This window comes from Molothrus aeneus, chromosome 1 (genome assembly GCF_037042795.1).
Source record: "Molothrus aeneus isolate 106 chromosome 1, BPBGC_Maene_1.0, whole genome shotgun sequence".
In the NCBI taxonomy this organism is placed as follows: Eukaryota; Metazoa; Chordata; class Aves; order Passeriformes; family Icteridae; genus Molothrus; species Molothrus aeneus.
In genome coordinates, this window is record NC_089646.1 from 37,879,085 (window position 1) to 37,896,452 (window position 17,368).

The 17,368-nt window shown below is 35.0% G+C and overlaps 1 protein-coding gene across 4 annotated transcripts in view; it reads right to left on the minus strand.

The window, feature by feature from the left end:
- Positions 1–17,368, minus strand: part of ZNF385D (zinc finger protein 385D) — a 416,559-nt gene that overhangs the window by 55,470 nt on the left and 343,721 nt on the right. For all 4 annotated transcript variants that reach the window (XM_066555234.1, XM_066555244.1, XM_066555263.1 and 1 more), the window contains one exon: positions 13,071–13,233. In XM_066555234.1, the coding sequence (XP_066411331.1) occupies positions 13,071–13,233 (163 nt within the window). The remainder of the gene's footprint in view (positions 1–13,070; positions 13,234–17,368) is intronic.

Consider the following 17,368-nt stretch of genomic DNA (forward strand, 5'->3'; position numbering starts at 1 on the left):
CACCTGCTAAATCAGCAGAGCAGAAAATGAACTAGAAATAGTAAAAAGTAAAATATAGCAAAGGAAGGGATTAAAAGTGCATGGCAGCAGTCTCAGGAATCCTCTGATAAGGTGAATGAACTAAAGAGTTCTTTTGAGTGCTCTAATTTAAGAAAATGGTTATTTGCAAGGAGAAATTAGATAATTTGAAAAGTATGATAAAAATAATCTGATTTCTTAAATTTGCTTTCCCCCTAATGCTTGGCTGGAAACATGGGTTACTCGAAGTAATATAACTGCCTCTGCTTTGATCAGTGCAGATCTACTGGATTAAATAAGTAAATCCTTCTGAATCTTCTAAAATGCTTATTAGAGGTCTTAAAACTAATCAGAATTGGAACAAAGATGTAGAACAAGAAAGTAGAAGCAGTACTAAATTCTGATTGAAGGGAGTAGTAAGAATGCCTGAAAGTATACAACTTGGGAATTAAAACATGAATTTTCATTCTCAATTAAAAATCTAGTAATGACAGAAAAATAAAACACTAAAGTAGGTGTACTAATAGAAAGAAATTAATCTTCTAGAGAAATAAAACATCTTCAATTATCTGGAGTCAATTTTTTAACATAATTAAGGACGCTGAGACAGGATACAGTCAACTTTGTTCCATAAAGCTTTTATTTTTTCAAACAAAACTACGCTAGCAACTATGATTTTCTATGGTTTTACTTGATCAAGCACTATTCATTTTTCCAGTCCTGTACAAAACACAGAAGGATAAAATTGTATGACCTTAGCAGGACTTAGCTACAAGAATCATTTCTTGAGCTTTGAAAATGTATGTTTGACTGAAGTTAAACAAATTGGTCTCATATTTCAATTTAAGTACTATAATTTTTGCCACTTGGAGGACTTCATTACAGAAGGTCTCAAATGAGTAATACACAAGATTTGCGACCTCGAAGCAGCAAACCCTTTTTCTTCTGGGTGTAGTAAGGAAAAAAAAAAACCATTTGAAGCCTGAAATACTTCTGTCCACAGCTTACTATGGTATAAACCAGGATATTTTCCAAAGGACTTTCATTATTGATTCCTGACTTAAACCTGGTATCTTCATTCAAATGAATACCAGAATTCTACATGAAATTTTGTTTATCTTAGAATCCTTTTGAGGATTATACAACTTTTATCTTGATTGTGGAATAAGGATAACTATTTCCCACTTGCAATCTCTGGATACAGTCACATCTCCCAGGTAATAGGGGCTGTTTTACTATAAGATTGGTTTCTTTGTGCTAGTTTTTACAGACTGTAATCAAAATATTTCTTACTTTCTCTTTGATAAATACTCAAGTTGAATGCATCTGTCTCATTAGGTCTTTCACCATTAAACCATTCTTAAGTAATTGTATTAGATCTTCCTCAAATTTCCATTCTATTTGATGCAATTCTTTGGAAAAAAAACCCATCTCTTTCATTTACAGTAATAAGACAAATCAAAATCTTTACATCATGCTCAAAAAAAGTATTTATTCCACAAGGCTGTCTTTAAACATCAATATACCAGTGGTTCCTGTGTAGCAGATATTTAGCCATGTACTCCCCAGTCAACCTCATCTTTACATTAAGTCCCCCCAGCTTTTCAATAAATTCCATATGTTCTTTGCTGTATTAAAAGCATTTGATGCACTGAATCTACAGCTCATGTTTATTACTTGACCAAAATTCTAGTTTTTGTGCCATTTGGAAAGACTTTAAAATTGCTTACAGGTAACAGATAATGTAAAATTATACTATAGTTAAGACTTTATTGCAAAAGAATTTCACTGGAATATTTCTACACCAATTTGTATCTCAAGATTGCATTCCAAGGCCTATAATTAGCAGGCTTAAATCCACTTAATATGTTCCATATTCAGTCTGTAGCATTCCAGTATCTTAGAAAAATTTTAACTTCTGCACTTTCTAGAGCATGCAAACACAAAACACCCCTTACCTTTTATCAATCAAATATGTAATGTCATAAAAAAAATAAATAGGTAGACAAGTATAACTTTCTCTCAATTCATATTCATTGTCATTATATAATTGATCTCATTTACTTCAGCACTCTAGTTCCCTGCCAGCCGCTGCTTTATTTTTCACGAGATTAGTGTCAGGCTGATAGACCTGTAAGTACTTGATTCATTCTGTTTACCTTTTGTGAATAATGACACAACATTAGCTTTCTTCTGGATTTTCTACAGTGTCTACAATCAACAGAAAAACATAACAGTTTGTCCAGAATGCTCTTTATCGGCTTCTTTTAAAACCATATGCAAGTTTTCCTGATCCCGATTGTAATTTAGGACTTTTGGTTAAACATACTAAATCTTGCTATTAGTATGGCAAGAATTTAAACATCAACATTATCGTTAAGTTTACATGAATAAACTGGTTTTGTCTCCTCTCAAATTAAATCTAAGACACAGTTCCTTGATTACTCCTAAAAGTGCCTTTTTGTTTTCTTTATGAGTCTGTATTTATTTTTGTATCCATTTTTTTACTATAATACTAATTTGTATTCCTTAATTTTAATTTACATAAATTTTTCTAGCTCCTTTAATTCTAATTCAATTACAGACATGCCATAAAACAAGAGCTTTAATACTGAGACTATTAATAGATATACGACAGTGGAGTACAGAATGCACAAAGATAAAATGAGAAACACAGAATAATTCTTCAAAATGTTTGAAACCCTATATGAATCTTGAGAATAAGAGACTCTGAACACACCTATTCTGAAGTTATAGATGTGGCCTGCCCAAAATTTAAACCATAAGCAAACCACTTTGTGTATGGAAAAGTATATTAAGTCTAAGAAGCAGAGAGTTCAGGTGCATGAAGACAAACTTGTTTCCATTCCTCCTCCAACAGATATTACAGTCACAGCTATGCTTTGTCTGAAAATACCTTGATATTTGCTGGTGCTGCAGATACCTTACTAAAGTTAAGCCTAATTTTTGGCTTATTTAGATGAGTTGCAAGTGCAGTGGTAGCAAACCTTAAAACAACTAGAAGTTAGGCAAATTTTTGTATTTTGCCATATATCCACTAAGTCAAAGCAAAACATTATTTTTTTCTTCACGGATAAGGGGGGAAAAGGCAGGAAAACAGTAAGTCTTTGGTCCTGTCAGATATTTACTTTGTTTGACTGGTACCAAACATCAAATGAATATTTATGATGTCTAATTCCATTAATTAAGCAGAATGGAAGGTATATTTCAGCAAAAGAATGACACAAGTAGGGAGGAATTTCACCTGTAAGCGTTCTCTAGCTGAAGAAAGAAATCACCGATCTGCACAGACTTCAAACACATTATTGAAAGTTGTCCAATACCAAATGGAAGACAGAATAAACAGAGTTGTTGCTCAATTAAATTGTTCTTCCCATTCTTCCAATAGATTTTAATACTACTCACTTTTGGCCTTTTTCTGAAAACACCTACTATATGTGCATAGAATAATCTGTTTCTAGAAATAATGATTTCTGCTGCGCTGAGTTCTTGTCACATGAATGACAAATGAAATGCCAATGTCTGAGTAAAGCAGATTCCCCTACATTTATTAGCAGAACTCTTGCAGCTATGGCTGTCTTAGATCCCTCTGAATGGTGTTATGAGGGGATCATATAGCGATGGCTCCAACATTTAGCACAGTACATTTACTCATATCCTTAACCACATTCTCCAGCTTTCTTGATTTAAGCATGGAAAGAACATGAGATGAACCACAAAAGGAAATAATCTAAGCAAGCTCTAAAGAAATCCAGTCCTCAACAGATAACCGACTACCTCCTAATTTTGCTGTGTCCAGCCAGTGTGATGTCAGCTTGAAACAAGATGGATCACTTGAATAAAGACCTACCTTTTGTTGCCCTCAAACAAGACTCTTCTCATGGAAAATTGAAATTTGAAAAGTTCCATACTTGCAAAAACTCAGCACCTATCTGAGAGCACTGCATCAAGAAGTTTCTACTCCATTTCAAATTAGTCCATAAACAAATACTCAATAGTAACAGGCTTCTGAAACTGATGCTTTACAATAAAAACTTGAAAGGAAATCTAGGACTACAAAGATTTTTTAGAAATCCTGAAGGCTAGAATTGAGGCATCTTCAGACCCACCCTCCTAGATAGGGTCAATGCCCAGCCAAACATGACAACAAAACACACCATGCAGAATGTGCCATCCAGCAGATATGTGCTACGGTCCTTGATTTGAAGCAGTACTGATGATGAATAACTTATAAACAGACACCTAACAAATAGAAGATTACTCCCAAGATTTCCAATTGTTACTACTTTGGGCATGCAGCAGTCAAGCTGACTTTCCCCTTAGACAGAACGAAGGACTCTACTTGAAATTTCAACTGAAAAGGCTTTTCAGACCTCTGAAGAATACCATTGTCAGCACTGGACTTTGACATGGATTCAATAGGCTGATACAGATGTTGTGACTGACAGCAGTTTCCAACTGCAGGATTATTCAAGCGTAAAACTGCTGTGAAGGCAATTGCAATCAAAAGCAGCTGGGTCCACAGAAAACACATGGTGTTCATATGACGAAGCTCTCTGCATACGTAGATGCAAGCAAAGGAGGATTTTATTTCACATTCATGATCAATTGAGGCACACATAAATTACTGTAATTTTTATATTGTCATTTAGCTACACTCTGAAAGAAAGAAAAAGCTCTAGTTCTACACAGAGATCAAAAGAGAAGCTATTGTCTTCCAAATTGCCATCAAGCTCTAATACAAAATTGGTACAACAGTCTGTGAAATGCTGATAACATTTAGTGCTGCAGTTAGCTACAGATTGTCTGAAGTATGGAAAAGTCAAAGCATAGATGATTTAAAGTGAAAGATGGCATTGCACTTTTAAATTTTTCTGGTTTGGGTTGAATTTTCCAGGCATGTGATAAAGACAATCAGTAGTTGTGAAATAGTAATTTCTAATTTCCAAGTAAATGACAAGAGAATTAAAAAATAAGACCATCTCTTTTAGAATTAAAAAAATAAGAACAGCTTCTTTTAAAGATTTTTCATTCAAATAAAATCAAAAAGAAAAAAAAAGAAACTGTTCAACTTCAGAAATTGGGTGGTTGGGAAGTGATCTATGAACACCTATAGCTTGCTTTGAAATTCATCTGCGTTCTGCTAATCGCCAAGCGATTGCTTCTCCTTTACTATTTCACATTTGCAACTTTTGAATGTTCCATGCAAAATATCATAAACAAGTAAATATGAAGTAAAAATCCTTATAAATTCAAACTTCAAGGTCATTGTTCTATTTTGATGTGTAATAAAACTTTCAGTTGCAAAGAAAAGCAATTTACATCCAGTATCACACAAGCCTGAACCAAGAGTTAGCCTGTTAATTTTGTTGTGCCCTAAGCAATGCTGAAATGATCTGAAGAAATCACTTGCCAAAACAAAAGCACGCTTTATGATAAAATAAAGCATATGGAAACAAAACAGCTAAGTGAAGCAAACAGACTGTACTGAATCATATTCCTAGATTAAACATCCTTAATATAATAATTACATATACAAGGGTACCCACAGCCTAAGCTGTAAAAGCAAATTGCACCCTGGGATCATACAGCAAATTGTTTCTACATACACCAGCAGATCTGGAATAGTATTAAATACTATTTTGAATTTTAAATACAGTTGACGTAAGTATTGTTGCTAGAAGTAGAATTTCTTTTAGTGAGAAAAGATTACAAGCAAATCTGCTGCCTATAAAAATGCTAATAAATAGACAATGTTAATATTATAAATACAGCAGTATATCTTCTTAAGCTTTCATAAAGATAGAAAAAGTTAGGGTAGTTTGGCATTAAGAACAAAGGATTAAAGAAGTAACTTAAAGTGAAAAAACAATAAATATAATACTAAAATAGGGTAAGTACACCAAGCAATACCAAAAATAATTCAGTAATTCTTAATATATGGAAATCGTCATAAACATGATGAAACCCTAGCCACTTTCAAAATGTATGTTTATTATAAACAGCTGAATGTAAGGGAGATTAAATTAAAAATAAAAGGAAAGCAGAGAGATGAGGAAAATTATTTTAATTTTTAAATGAGACTTCCTTCCTATTACAGGTTCTGGAGCTGAACCAGGAACTGCACAAATGCATCTGTGTACAGAACTAATGTAACACATTAAAAGATTACAGAAAACAAGCAAGGTGTGCTAATGCATGGTACTGGAGGAAACAACACATAAATACTGGTCATAAAAGGGCAAGTATTTGTAATCAAACATGCAGAAGCATATTAATACAAATACTAGCACTAGTCAATTATAACTTGTCCATAAATATTCACACAAGCAAGTTTTCATTTGAGCACTGTGTTTGAAAACTTTTCCCTACAATTTAGGACAGAATTCTGAATCTTAAATAAAGCATTACCTACTAATAACAAAGAGCCCCTTGACTCCTTATTGAGACCTGAAAGAGACACAATGGTCTCATAAGGACATGCTCATTCACGTTACAAACAAACCAACCAAAATCAGGAATCTCTGGCCTCGGAGACCAGGATAAAGGAGCACTGGAAGAAGGACTTTTCCTTGGTCAAAGGAGGCTTGGGTCAGAGAATACCTAAACAAATGTGATATCCACAAGCCCATGGTCCCTGGCAGGATGCATCCATGAGTGCTGAGAGAGCTAGAGAACACCACAACTAGGCTGCTAATAATCTTTGAAAGGTCACAGAGAAAAGGAGAGGTGCCTGAAGGCTGGAAGAAAGGAAATGTCACCCTGGTCCTCCAAAGGGGCAAGAAGGGGGACCCAGAGAACTAGCAGCCTTTCAGAGCCTGACCTCAATCCCTGGAAAGGCACTGGAGTGCCTCATTCTGGAGGTCATCTCTATCCACATGGATGACAAGAAGCTGATTAGGAGTACTCAGTATGGATTCACTAAGGTGAATGATTTATCAACCTGACTGCCTTCTGTGGTGAAACAGCTACCTGGGTAAATGAGGGGAGAGCAGAAATTACTGTCTGCATTGACTTTAACAAGGCTTCCAACACTTGTCTGTACAACATCCTCATCAGGAAGAGTGGACTGGATGAGGGGACAGCGGGGTGGATTGAGAACTGGCTAGACCAGAGGGTCATAATCAGTGAGACAGGGTCTGATTAGAGGTCTTTCACTACTGGTGTTCCCCAAGGTTCAATACTGGGCCCAGTATTGTTTAACTTGTGCATCAGTGACAGATGAAGGGGCAGATGCCTCCCCAGCAAGATCACTGATAACACAAAGCTGGTAGATGTGGCTGATAGCACAGAGGGCTGTGCAGCCCTTCAAAAGACTTCAATGGGTGGGAGAGATGGGCAGAGAAGAACATTCTGAAATTCAACAAAAGCAAATGCAGATCCTGCATCTGGGGGAACAATAAATGCATCTGTTCTGCACAGGGGAACAATAACCCCATGCACCCACACAGGCTGAAAAGCAGCATTGCAAAGATGGACCTGGGGGTCCTGGTGTACAAAAAGCTGTCTATGAGTGACAGTGTGTCCTGGGGGCCAAGGAGGCCAATGATGTCCTGGGGCACATTATGAAGAGCATTGGCAGCAGAGCAAGGGAGGTGATCCTGCCCCTCTACTCAGCCCTGGTGAAGCCACATATGAAGTGATATGCTCAGTTCTGGGCTCCTCAGTAGTAGAGAGACATGGAGCTCCTGGAGAGAGTCCAGAGGAGGGCAGCAAAGATGATTTCAGTGACTGGAGTATCTCTCTTATGAGGAACAGCTGAGAGAGTTGGGCCTGTTCAGTCTTGAGAAGAGATGACTGAGAGGGGACCTCATCAATGTCTACGTGTATCTGAAGGGAGAGTGCCAAGAGGATGGAACAAGGCTCTTCTTTGTGATGCGAAGCTGTAGGAAAAAAGCAATGGGCAGAACATGATGCACAGGAAATTTCGTCTGAATGTGAGGAAGAACTTTTTTACTGTGCAGGTGACTAATATTGCCCAATATTTTTAGAAGTCTTCATTTATTACCCAGACATAAATGGGGCAGAGTGCACCTTCAGCAAGTTTGCCGACAATTAAAAACTGGGAGGAGGGCCTAATTCAGCAGATGGATGGGTTGCCATTCAGGGGGACCTGAATGGAGAAATTACACATAAGACATCCCTTGAAATTCAATTAAGGAAAGCACGGAATGGGAAGAATTATGCTACACATCAATCTGGGCTGGAGGCTAAGCATTTGGAAAGCAGCTTTGTGAAGAAGGACTTGGAACCCTGGAGGGCACCACTTGAAAAATAAACCAGCAGTGTATATATTCCCTGATGAAGTCAGGGAATATAAAATTCAGAGACTCTTTTAATTGCCCAGTGACAGAAAAAGGCACAACAGCCAGAAACTGAAATACAGGACATTGGACTGAAACACAAGAAAAAAATCTTTTCTCATTAAGAGTGGTCAAACCATAGAATGGGTTGCCCAGCAAAAGGTTGTGAAGATACCCAAAACTCAACTGAAAAATATACTCAGTATCCTGCTCAGGCTGACTCTGTTCTGACCTGTAGGGATGGCCTTGTCAATCTTCAGACACACATAATGACATCCCTTCACAGAACCTCAAAAAATCTGTCATCCTCTGGTATTTTGGATGCCAAACCCTTACATATTTTTCTAAACCTTTCCATTTCATGCCATCTACCTTTCTTCCTCCTGCAAAGTTTACCCTAAATTATGACATCATTTCTGATTGCTTTCTCCCCCCTTTCACTTTGATGTCCAAGACCTTGCCTGAATGACTGTTCTCTCCCACTACAACTGCTCTCAGTTTCATAATTATCCCAGCTGTACTGAAATTGCTATTTCAGGAATGAGTTTCATCTGCTGACCAGAAATATCCTACCTCATTTTAGACAAAAATTAAAAAAAAAAAAATCTTATGCCTTCACCAATTCTGTTACCCACACATAGTCAGTATTTGAAAAAAACCCAACCCTTTTCCTTTTCCTTCTAGTCCATCCCTCAGTGTTTTCACTTCTTGTGATGCCTTTATCACTTGAACATGTTTATGTTACCACTCCTTTAAACACCTGCCTGTTACATTTACAGTGTCTGCTCCTTCGGTTGTTTCTCGTCCTATGTGAAACTGTAAGCTTTTTAGGACAGGCACCAGCATTTTGTTCGCTGACAGCACAGGAGTCTCTTAGCTGTTAAGAATGTACTAGTGATAGATGATCTTGTCTGTGCCGTGTCCCAGATAGACACTTTTCCTGCTCATCACATTTCTGTCTGTTTTTAAGAGCTGCTCATTGCATTTAAGTACACAGGATCCAAGGCACAGCGTATAACACCCAAAAGCAGCGTTTAAGACTTTGCCATACTGATGGCTCCGAACGACATCTTTTTCCCCTTTGAAAGGTCTATTCCTTCTTTTCCACTGATACCAAATAATAGAACTCATACTGAATTCTCTGCTGAATAAATAAATAAATAAATGCAGGCGAAAATCTTCAAGACTTAATTTGTGATAATGTGGTCATGGAGTGTCCTGCTTAACTTCACATAGCTTTGGAAAAGATTAATATTTAGTCATATGCAACAACTAGAGGGACATATTTTTACATGGATATAATATTGCTGATACAATCTATTTTCCAAAAATCCAAGTTCAGGACAATAATCTTACTGGACATGTATTTTAATTAGAATGATAGAATGCCTTCTATCTAAATATATTTTGACAAGTTCTCTAAAGTATCAGTCCTTACAGCTGAAGATATCAAGCACCTTTTTGAAGAAAACCTTTTCAGAAAGGAAGAGCAATTTGCAAAGCTATCAAAGATGTTTAACAATTTCCTATCAGGGAATACATATGCATGTGTGTAAATATCTAGCAAAAACATGCATTTTTATTGTCACAACTGAACTGGAGAATCAAGAAATAGTAAAATCTGGTTTGTATAATGCCATAAAGTAGGCTTCTCCTTGTAAAGCTCATGTTTTCTGTTTTTCTGTCCTGACTACCTGTATAACATAAAAACTGGTAAATACAGATGAAGGAAGTGTGTTAAATAGTAGATAGCATAAAAGGTTCTCACTTCTCAAGAATGGCATTGCCATTATATGATGTCTTCATGATGTTTTATTTCTCAAAAACTTCTCAAGTTCAAGCCTTCTAATAATTCCAAAAGTTAGTCAGTAGGAAACAAAAAACCTAACGACATTCACAGAATGAGCAGAAAACCCTCATATCTTATATTTTCTCTTTAACACATAATTTAAACACCAGGAATCCTGTGTGAGAGGTTTTAAGGAGTTAGATTATATTGTGAGCTGCACAGTGTCAATAAGACGTGCTGGCACCACTTCTAACAAAATAGTCCCAGAATAAGAAACATAACAAATTACAGCTTTAGCCCTTGAATTAATTTGTATACTATGTGATTTTTTTTCACAATCCTTTATTGCGTAGCAGCACAGATTTCCTGATGACATCTTGTTTACTGTAGCTGCTAAGGGCACACAGAACCAGTGATCTGAAGCCCTGACCAATATGCTGTGACTGACATGCAATTCAGCATTTAACCCCTGCTGTAGATGATATATAAGAAGTGATATGTACTCGACCCTATAATCAGTCTATTTGGGATAAACTATTAATCTTCAGCAGACAGTTTTAAAATATTGTAGAAAAATCTTTTGTTCCAAATGATCACAAGTACATGGACTTAGTAACTTTCTTCTAGTTACAAAAGATTAATTTATGAATTATATTCATTAGTACAACTATTCCCTGAGAGCTGCATACTACTATCAGGATGTTTGACTTTTACAGTGATAATTTCCAAATGCAGACACTCACACAGTGCAATTTATTCTGCTGCTCAGAATCATTTTGCCCTTATAAGTTCTATCAAGCTAATACAGGACATAAGAATAACCAGAAAGGAAATAAAATCCAATTTATGAAATATTTGACTTTTCATAGTAGACAGAAAATTTCATCATTTGGCGACCCAAATTTTTTTCCCCTCACCAAGTATACATGCTTGACAAATGATAATTTACACCAAGGATTTTATTCTGTTGCCAGTCACATCAATCCTGACCTGTAATAACTGCATCTGGATAGAACTGCCTATCTTTGAATGCCACTGGTTGAATGGGGCTTTTGGCAGCTGTTGAATATGGCTCTCAATAATTCAAGAAATTGTAAGACTTTTATGTTTTTGCCAATTAACATAAATATGTAACTTTTAGAACCCCATTAGGGTCAGTGTTTCTAACACAGAAAAAATATATGTATTCATATACATAAACATATGTTTACAAACATTCTATGAAATGAATCCAGGAATTTGCAACCACGTGCAAATGGGTAAAGCTGAAGAAACTCCAACATAGGCCACTGCTTATGAGTGCAGCTGGATTTCTGATATTTTCTTACTTATGCTGATATGAAAACTGATCTGGACTACTGACCTTGGATACAGGGGAGTTCATATATCTTGCCAGGGATCTAAGGCTAAACTTGACAGAAAAACTCAGATTGGTTTTAAGGTACATTGGAAAATCCTTCAAAATTACACAGCATAAGATGAAAGCTTTTGAATAATACACTTTAAAGCTTTAAAGGTCTTCGTTTTCTTCAGTTATTTTCTTCAACAACTAGATAATATTTGGTAAACAATAAATCACTCTTTCACACAACAGCCTCCTTCCTGTTCTGAATATCTCAACAAGTAACATCACAAGACACTTTTTAAGGTATTTGTATATTTACAAACACATATTTCCCCAAAACACTTTTGACATTTTTCCTATTTTCTCATACTTAATTTCTTTCATCACACAAAACCTCTCAGAATATTTTCCTTTCTTTTCTTTGTGGAACAAAGACAAAAACAATGTAGCAAATATTTCTTAAAGCCATCATAATTATGTTATAAATCTGCATAGGAAAAAGAAAACACTGTCTATAATAGTAAGTTATAGCTAAGATATATTTATAGAGAGAGACATAGAGCTATCTGTCTATAACAAACATAGTGAAGATGTGCCTTCAAGAAAGTACTGCACGTGCTTGCAACGTACTTTCCTGTTGTATTATAGTTGGTTACTGTACATCCACTTACAATGCTGAACTTACTGGAGCAGAAGTGGTTCCAAACAAGCCGTTTTCAGCATCAGTAGGTAGGTCTCTGATGTTTCACAGCTTTGGGGATTTTTCTCCCGTGGTTATTTTTGTCTTGCTTGGGGAGGGGGATTGGTTATGTCTAAATATGCAAACTTTATGCCTTTATACACAAGAGCAGTCATACCTTCTGAGACACTAGACTACCTCTCAGTGACCTTACAAACTTCCTTTGAAATTTCCAACAATAGCTGCCTATTTAAAATGCCATAACAACCAAATCCTGTTGACTTTACAAATATGTAGATTTTATTTGCAAAGGAGTAACTTTTACCCACACAATAAATTAAACAATATTCTTTCAGTATGAAGACTCTTTGAAGCAGAATAATTGGCATCAATAGCACTTACCTGATTGTGTGGAATAGAGGTTATACAGCTCTTTTCCATTTCAAAACCATGCAATAGCCATTTAAAAAAAATAATGCAATGTTTGAAATTTATGAAAATTAGGTTTGTACTGCAAATGATTTTTAAGAGGCTTCTAGACACAAATAGTGCAATTTTTTTACATTGTGGTTAAAAAAAAATGTGCCATATATAATTACTGGTAAAGAGATAGTGCATACAGACCAGGAGGTTTAGATCAGTTGATATGTTAATCAAGTAATGAGTACTGCATTCCGTCATAAAAAGAATGTCAAGCCTCTTTTCACTAAGAGAAATCAGCTACATGACTATCAGACTATCACCAGCCTACTGAAAGGACTTAAAGAAATCAATATCACACAGAAAGATGGATCGAGCATGAATCAATGTGGCAAGCACATAACCAAACAGACATGGAATTAAACAAGAAGAAAAAAAAAATACAAGCCAAATCAAAACTAAACCAAACGAAACCAACAAAGATTGTCGTTTAACCTGTTTTGTCAGAGCTGGTATTGATGGTATTGGTAGTGATGGAAGTGAAGGTAGTCTTTGCGCTGTCCTTGGTAGTAACAGATTTCTGCTTATTTTTCATGGCTTCCAGTGCTTTGAGCTTCTTGGCATGTTTAGTGCCTTTGTAGTGGGCCGCAGCCTGGCTCTACAAAGGAGAACAAAATGAACCATGCAATCAGGCTCATTTCTAAACTGGCATTCTCTGTATTAGTACAAATACAGACTACCTTTCAATAATGGGTACCACTTACATTATCCAAGTAGTGACCAAACAGAAAATTATAATTAGAATGATGCTTGGAAAACAACGGAAAAAGTACTAGAGCCACGCAAATTCAATTAATACAGTATATTACTGTATAACAGTAGATTAATTTCACACCAAAATTAGGTTGTTTTAGTCTACCTTGCTACCATTAGTTTTTCTATTAAGATTTATACTGCTTTCACATAAAAAAAAAAAAATCTCAGGCAACGGGGAGAATGGCATTCTCCTCCTGATAGCTTTGTACTTTTCCAGTTTCTATTTCAAACTAGAATTTTTATCAAAGCTTTCTTCAAAGAACAGTTTACTACTGACAGTGGTATCAGCAAATTCTCAGCAAAGACTGACAGTAAAAAACAAACCAAAGATACCCCAGCCCAAAACTAAAGCCCAAACAAAAGAAAGCAAAACATAAAACACACCCTTTCAAAGCCCATCAGCAAAGACTTAACTGAATGTGAGGCAGACATGGAATTATCTGGCTCCTTAAAAATAAATTTTAAAAAAATTAAAAAATAGAGAATTACTTTTGTTCACCTGCTACAAAAGCTAGTGTTTGAAATTCAAAGCCAGGAGCATCCTTTCAAAGGAGAAAGCTCCTACAAATCTTGTCACAGTTCCAAATACATTTTGGCTACTTCATATTGCTAAGCTAAAATAGATTTGTATATGCACTGCTATTAAAATTCATGCATTATCTTACAAATAACTTTATTATTTTTAGAGTTAACACTACCAAATTTATTCATTTAATATATGTGCAAGAATATTTTAAGATTAGTATTTGAACTATTAAACTGTATACAAAAACCACTAGAAAATTTGGATGAATATTCAGAATTTTTTTCTTCACTAATTATTTAATGTTTTATAAGAAAGACAGTATTTCAATTGATAACTTGACAATATGAAAAATTGCTTATATCTTTCCTTTTGAACTTCAAACTCTACGGAAAGTAACTCCATTATTACTTGAAAGAGAAGTTAAGACTTCAGAAATGTAGTCAAAATTTAGCTATTACAGAACTGAAAAAAATGAAAAGCAACAATTCTGGGTCAGTTCAGGGACCCATAAGGTCAGTATTTTTGTTTTAGAAAACGTGACACAATAGAAGATACTTAGAACATAAAAGAAAGGTAAATGCTTTCTATTATGGAATCAAAATAATAAAAAAATATATATATATGGAATTTAGTGACTATAAACCTAAAGTATCAAATGGGATAAAAAGACACAGTCATTCCAATCACTAAGCTGCTCATGCAGGTAGAAGAATCCTGTATTATCTGGCATTTATTAGTCAGTAGACCGTTATTAAATGCTATTTGTTGTACTGAATTTTGGGGAGAGGAGTTCTAGTGATTAACTATGACTCTAAGGATACATAGAGGGAATTATGACTTTCAGCTTATACGAAAAGTCTTGATTCCTTCCAGATGCCTGAGATTTCAAAAGCATAAGATGAGTAGGAAATAAGTAGGAGCCCTTGTCTAAAACCAATTCACAATATATGTGTAAGTGCATACATGTGTAGATATACACACACACACTCTCTCTTGGATATTGAGATGCATCATTCAGTTTGGTTGAAAGCCAGTTTCTCTATACCTAAAATAATGTAAATCTTGTATTAGGTACCCTTATTGAAAGAACACTGGACAGTGAAGTTTTTGATTAGAAACAACTTGAACAGAAACAGCACAATCATGCACCTTTTACAATTCTCAACACATAACATTAAGACATACTGTAAGCCAAATACAAACAGTCAGAGGATGTTAATTATAATCAAACCAAAAGACCAGTGTTAAGTTACAATGATGCATTAAAAATGACATAATACTGTACACCCCTGTGCTGCTATCATGTCAACTATTTTTAGAGTTTCTAGCCAAATGTAATCATCAGTCAGCTTGAGATTCTGACTGCACTTTTTTCCCTTAACTAACAGTGTCACTAATCAAACATCTGAAACATATTCACAACGTGGTCCTTAATGATTAACTATGAATGCTGATATTAGTTTGATACAAACCCCAGCTTTCTTCACAGAATTGTTGGCAGACTTTTATTATTCTGTTTATTGTTTATTATTTATTATTATTAAGTTTAATTATTCTTCATCCACAGGTCTCTCCAAATTCTCTCAGCTTTAGTTCCACAAAACTCATCTCAAGTTGTATGTTGGATGCTGAAGGAATATATAATGAAGGCCTATGTAGAAATTGGTGACCTTTTCACTGCTTTGAAATATATGAATGAAATTGCTCTAAAGTGGAAACACATTGCTCAAATTTACAGGTATGATAGCTGCTACTCAGAGTTTTCCATAACTTACTTCCCACAGAGTGCTGCCAGTTTACTCAGCCTCTATTTAAATAAGGTCTTCAAGTCTTTTTATGTCAAAGTTTAAATCTTTTTCCTCTGCGGGGACATGAAGACATCTAAGCTTGTTTCAATATAACTGTAGCTGGCATGTTAATGGGAGTTCTATGTGAGAGCAAACAGATTGCTCCTAAGCCTTTAACCAGCTCCAAATTAGATTATGCTGAACTTTTACAACCAAACTGGAACCCTAATTAAAAAGACCAAAGGAAAAAAAAAGAGAAAAAGAGTTCTGTCATTATCTTTCCTTGCAGGAGTAAGATGAAGGAGATGCAAAAATATCAATAAACATATTTTTCAGGAAAGCAACATAAAATATGGTACCTTACTGAATCATTTCTTGCAGCCATAAGAGGACCAAATCATCCTTACTGCTTAAATGGCTTTTACTTGTAGCATATAAAATTCATTGCTGAAAGAGTATTTACTTATAGGATGAATACATAAATGAGATAGATCATAAAATATAATTATTCCCAACTTTCATGCTGAATTAAGCAATAATAGCAGACAGCAGAAGAGTGAAAAACAAGTTAAGTACTAGTTTTTGCTGCTAACCATGATGCTTAACTGAATGGAGAGACTGTATCATTTCAGAAAAGTGAGAAGAATTTCCTTCTGGAACACTTTTACAAAAGAATACATTAGAGGAATACTTTAGGAATGAGTTTACTTTCTTCCTTCACCACAGTTTCCATGTTTGATGCACAGAATTAATCCTAGCACTGCAAAGACAAGTCACTGTCAGCTAATGCCAGTGATGAAGCATGAGAAATACATGAAATATTGCTGGTGTAATGTTGTAGAGAACTTTAGGAAACAAAATACATTCTTGAAAAATATGTCCAACATGAAGGTAAAAAAATATTTTTTTATCATTTATTATAATGATATATAACTATGCAAGACATAAATAATATGAAATATATTATATAACTAATATAATTATATAAATAAATAATTTAATTATAAAAATTTTTATTACTACTTTGTACCTAAGTTGAAAACTCAAGGATCCTTAAATAAATTTTGAGGACCCTGATCCTAAAAATTACATGTAGACCAACTTTGGTCTGTGGGAACTACTTCAATGAAGTGGCAAAATGTCTGCTAGCAAATCACTTTTCAATGTTATTTGTAACAACTTCCTACCTATTTGAGCAGTACAAGTCAATTTAAGCATCTCCTAATATTTTCACCTGGTTCCATGTACAAGTGTTGAATAATTAGGGACCTTTCTAAGCCATATATTTTATAACCCTGACAAATTGCTCAAATATAAAAAAGGATTTGTCTATAAAATCTGTCTGTATATTTATGTTATAACCACACAGATAAACATACTACAAAACAATAAAAATACTGTATGAAGATGTGAACAGTTAGAAAACAGATCCATAGTGTTAAACTCAGTTGTATTTTCCTTGCTTAAGTGCAGCATTGTACCACAATCACCATCACAACATCATCTTATCAAGCAAATTGAAATGTGTAAAATACACTGAGAAAGACGAAATTTGATCTAGATTGTCTGTTTTAAACAGTATTCTTTTGCAATTACAGTCAACATATCTACATGGCAGTCTTCAATATGAGTTTGTCTGCCTGACTAATGTACTTCACTGGATT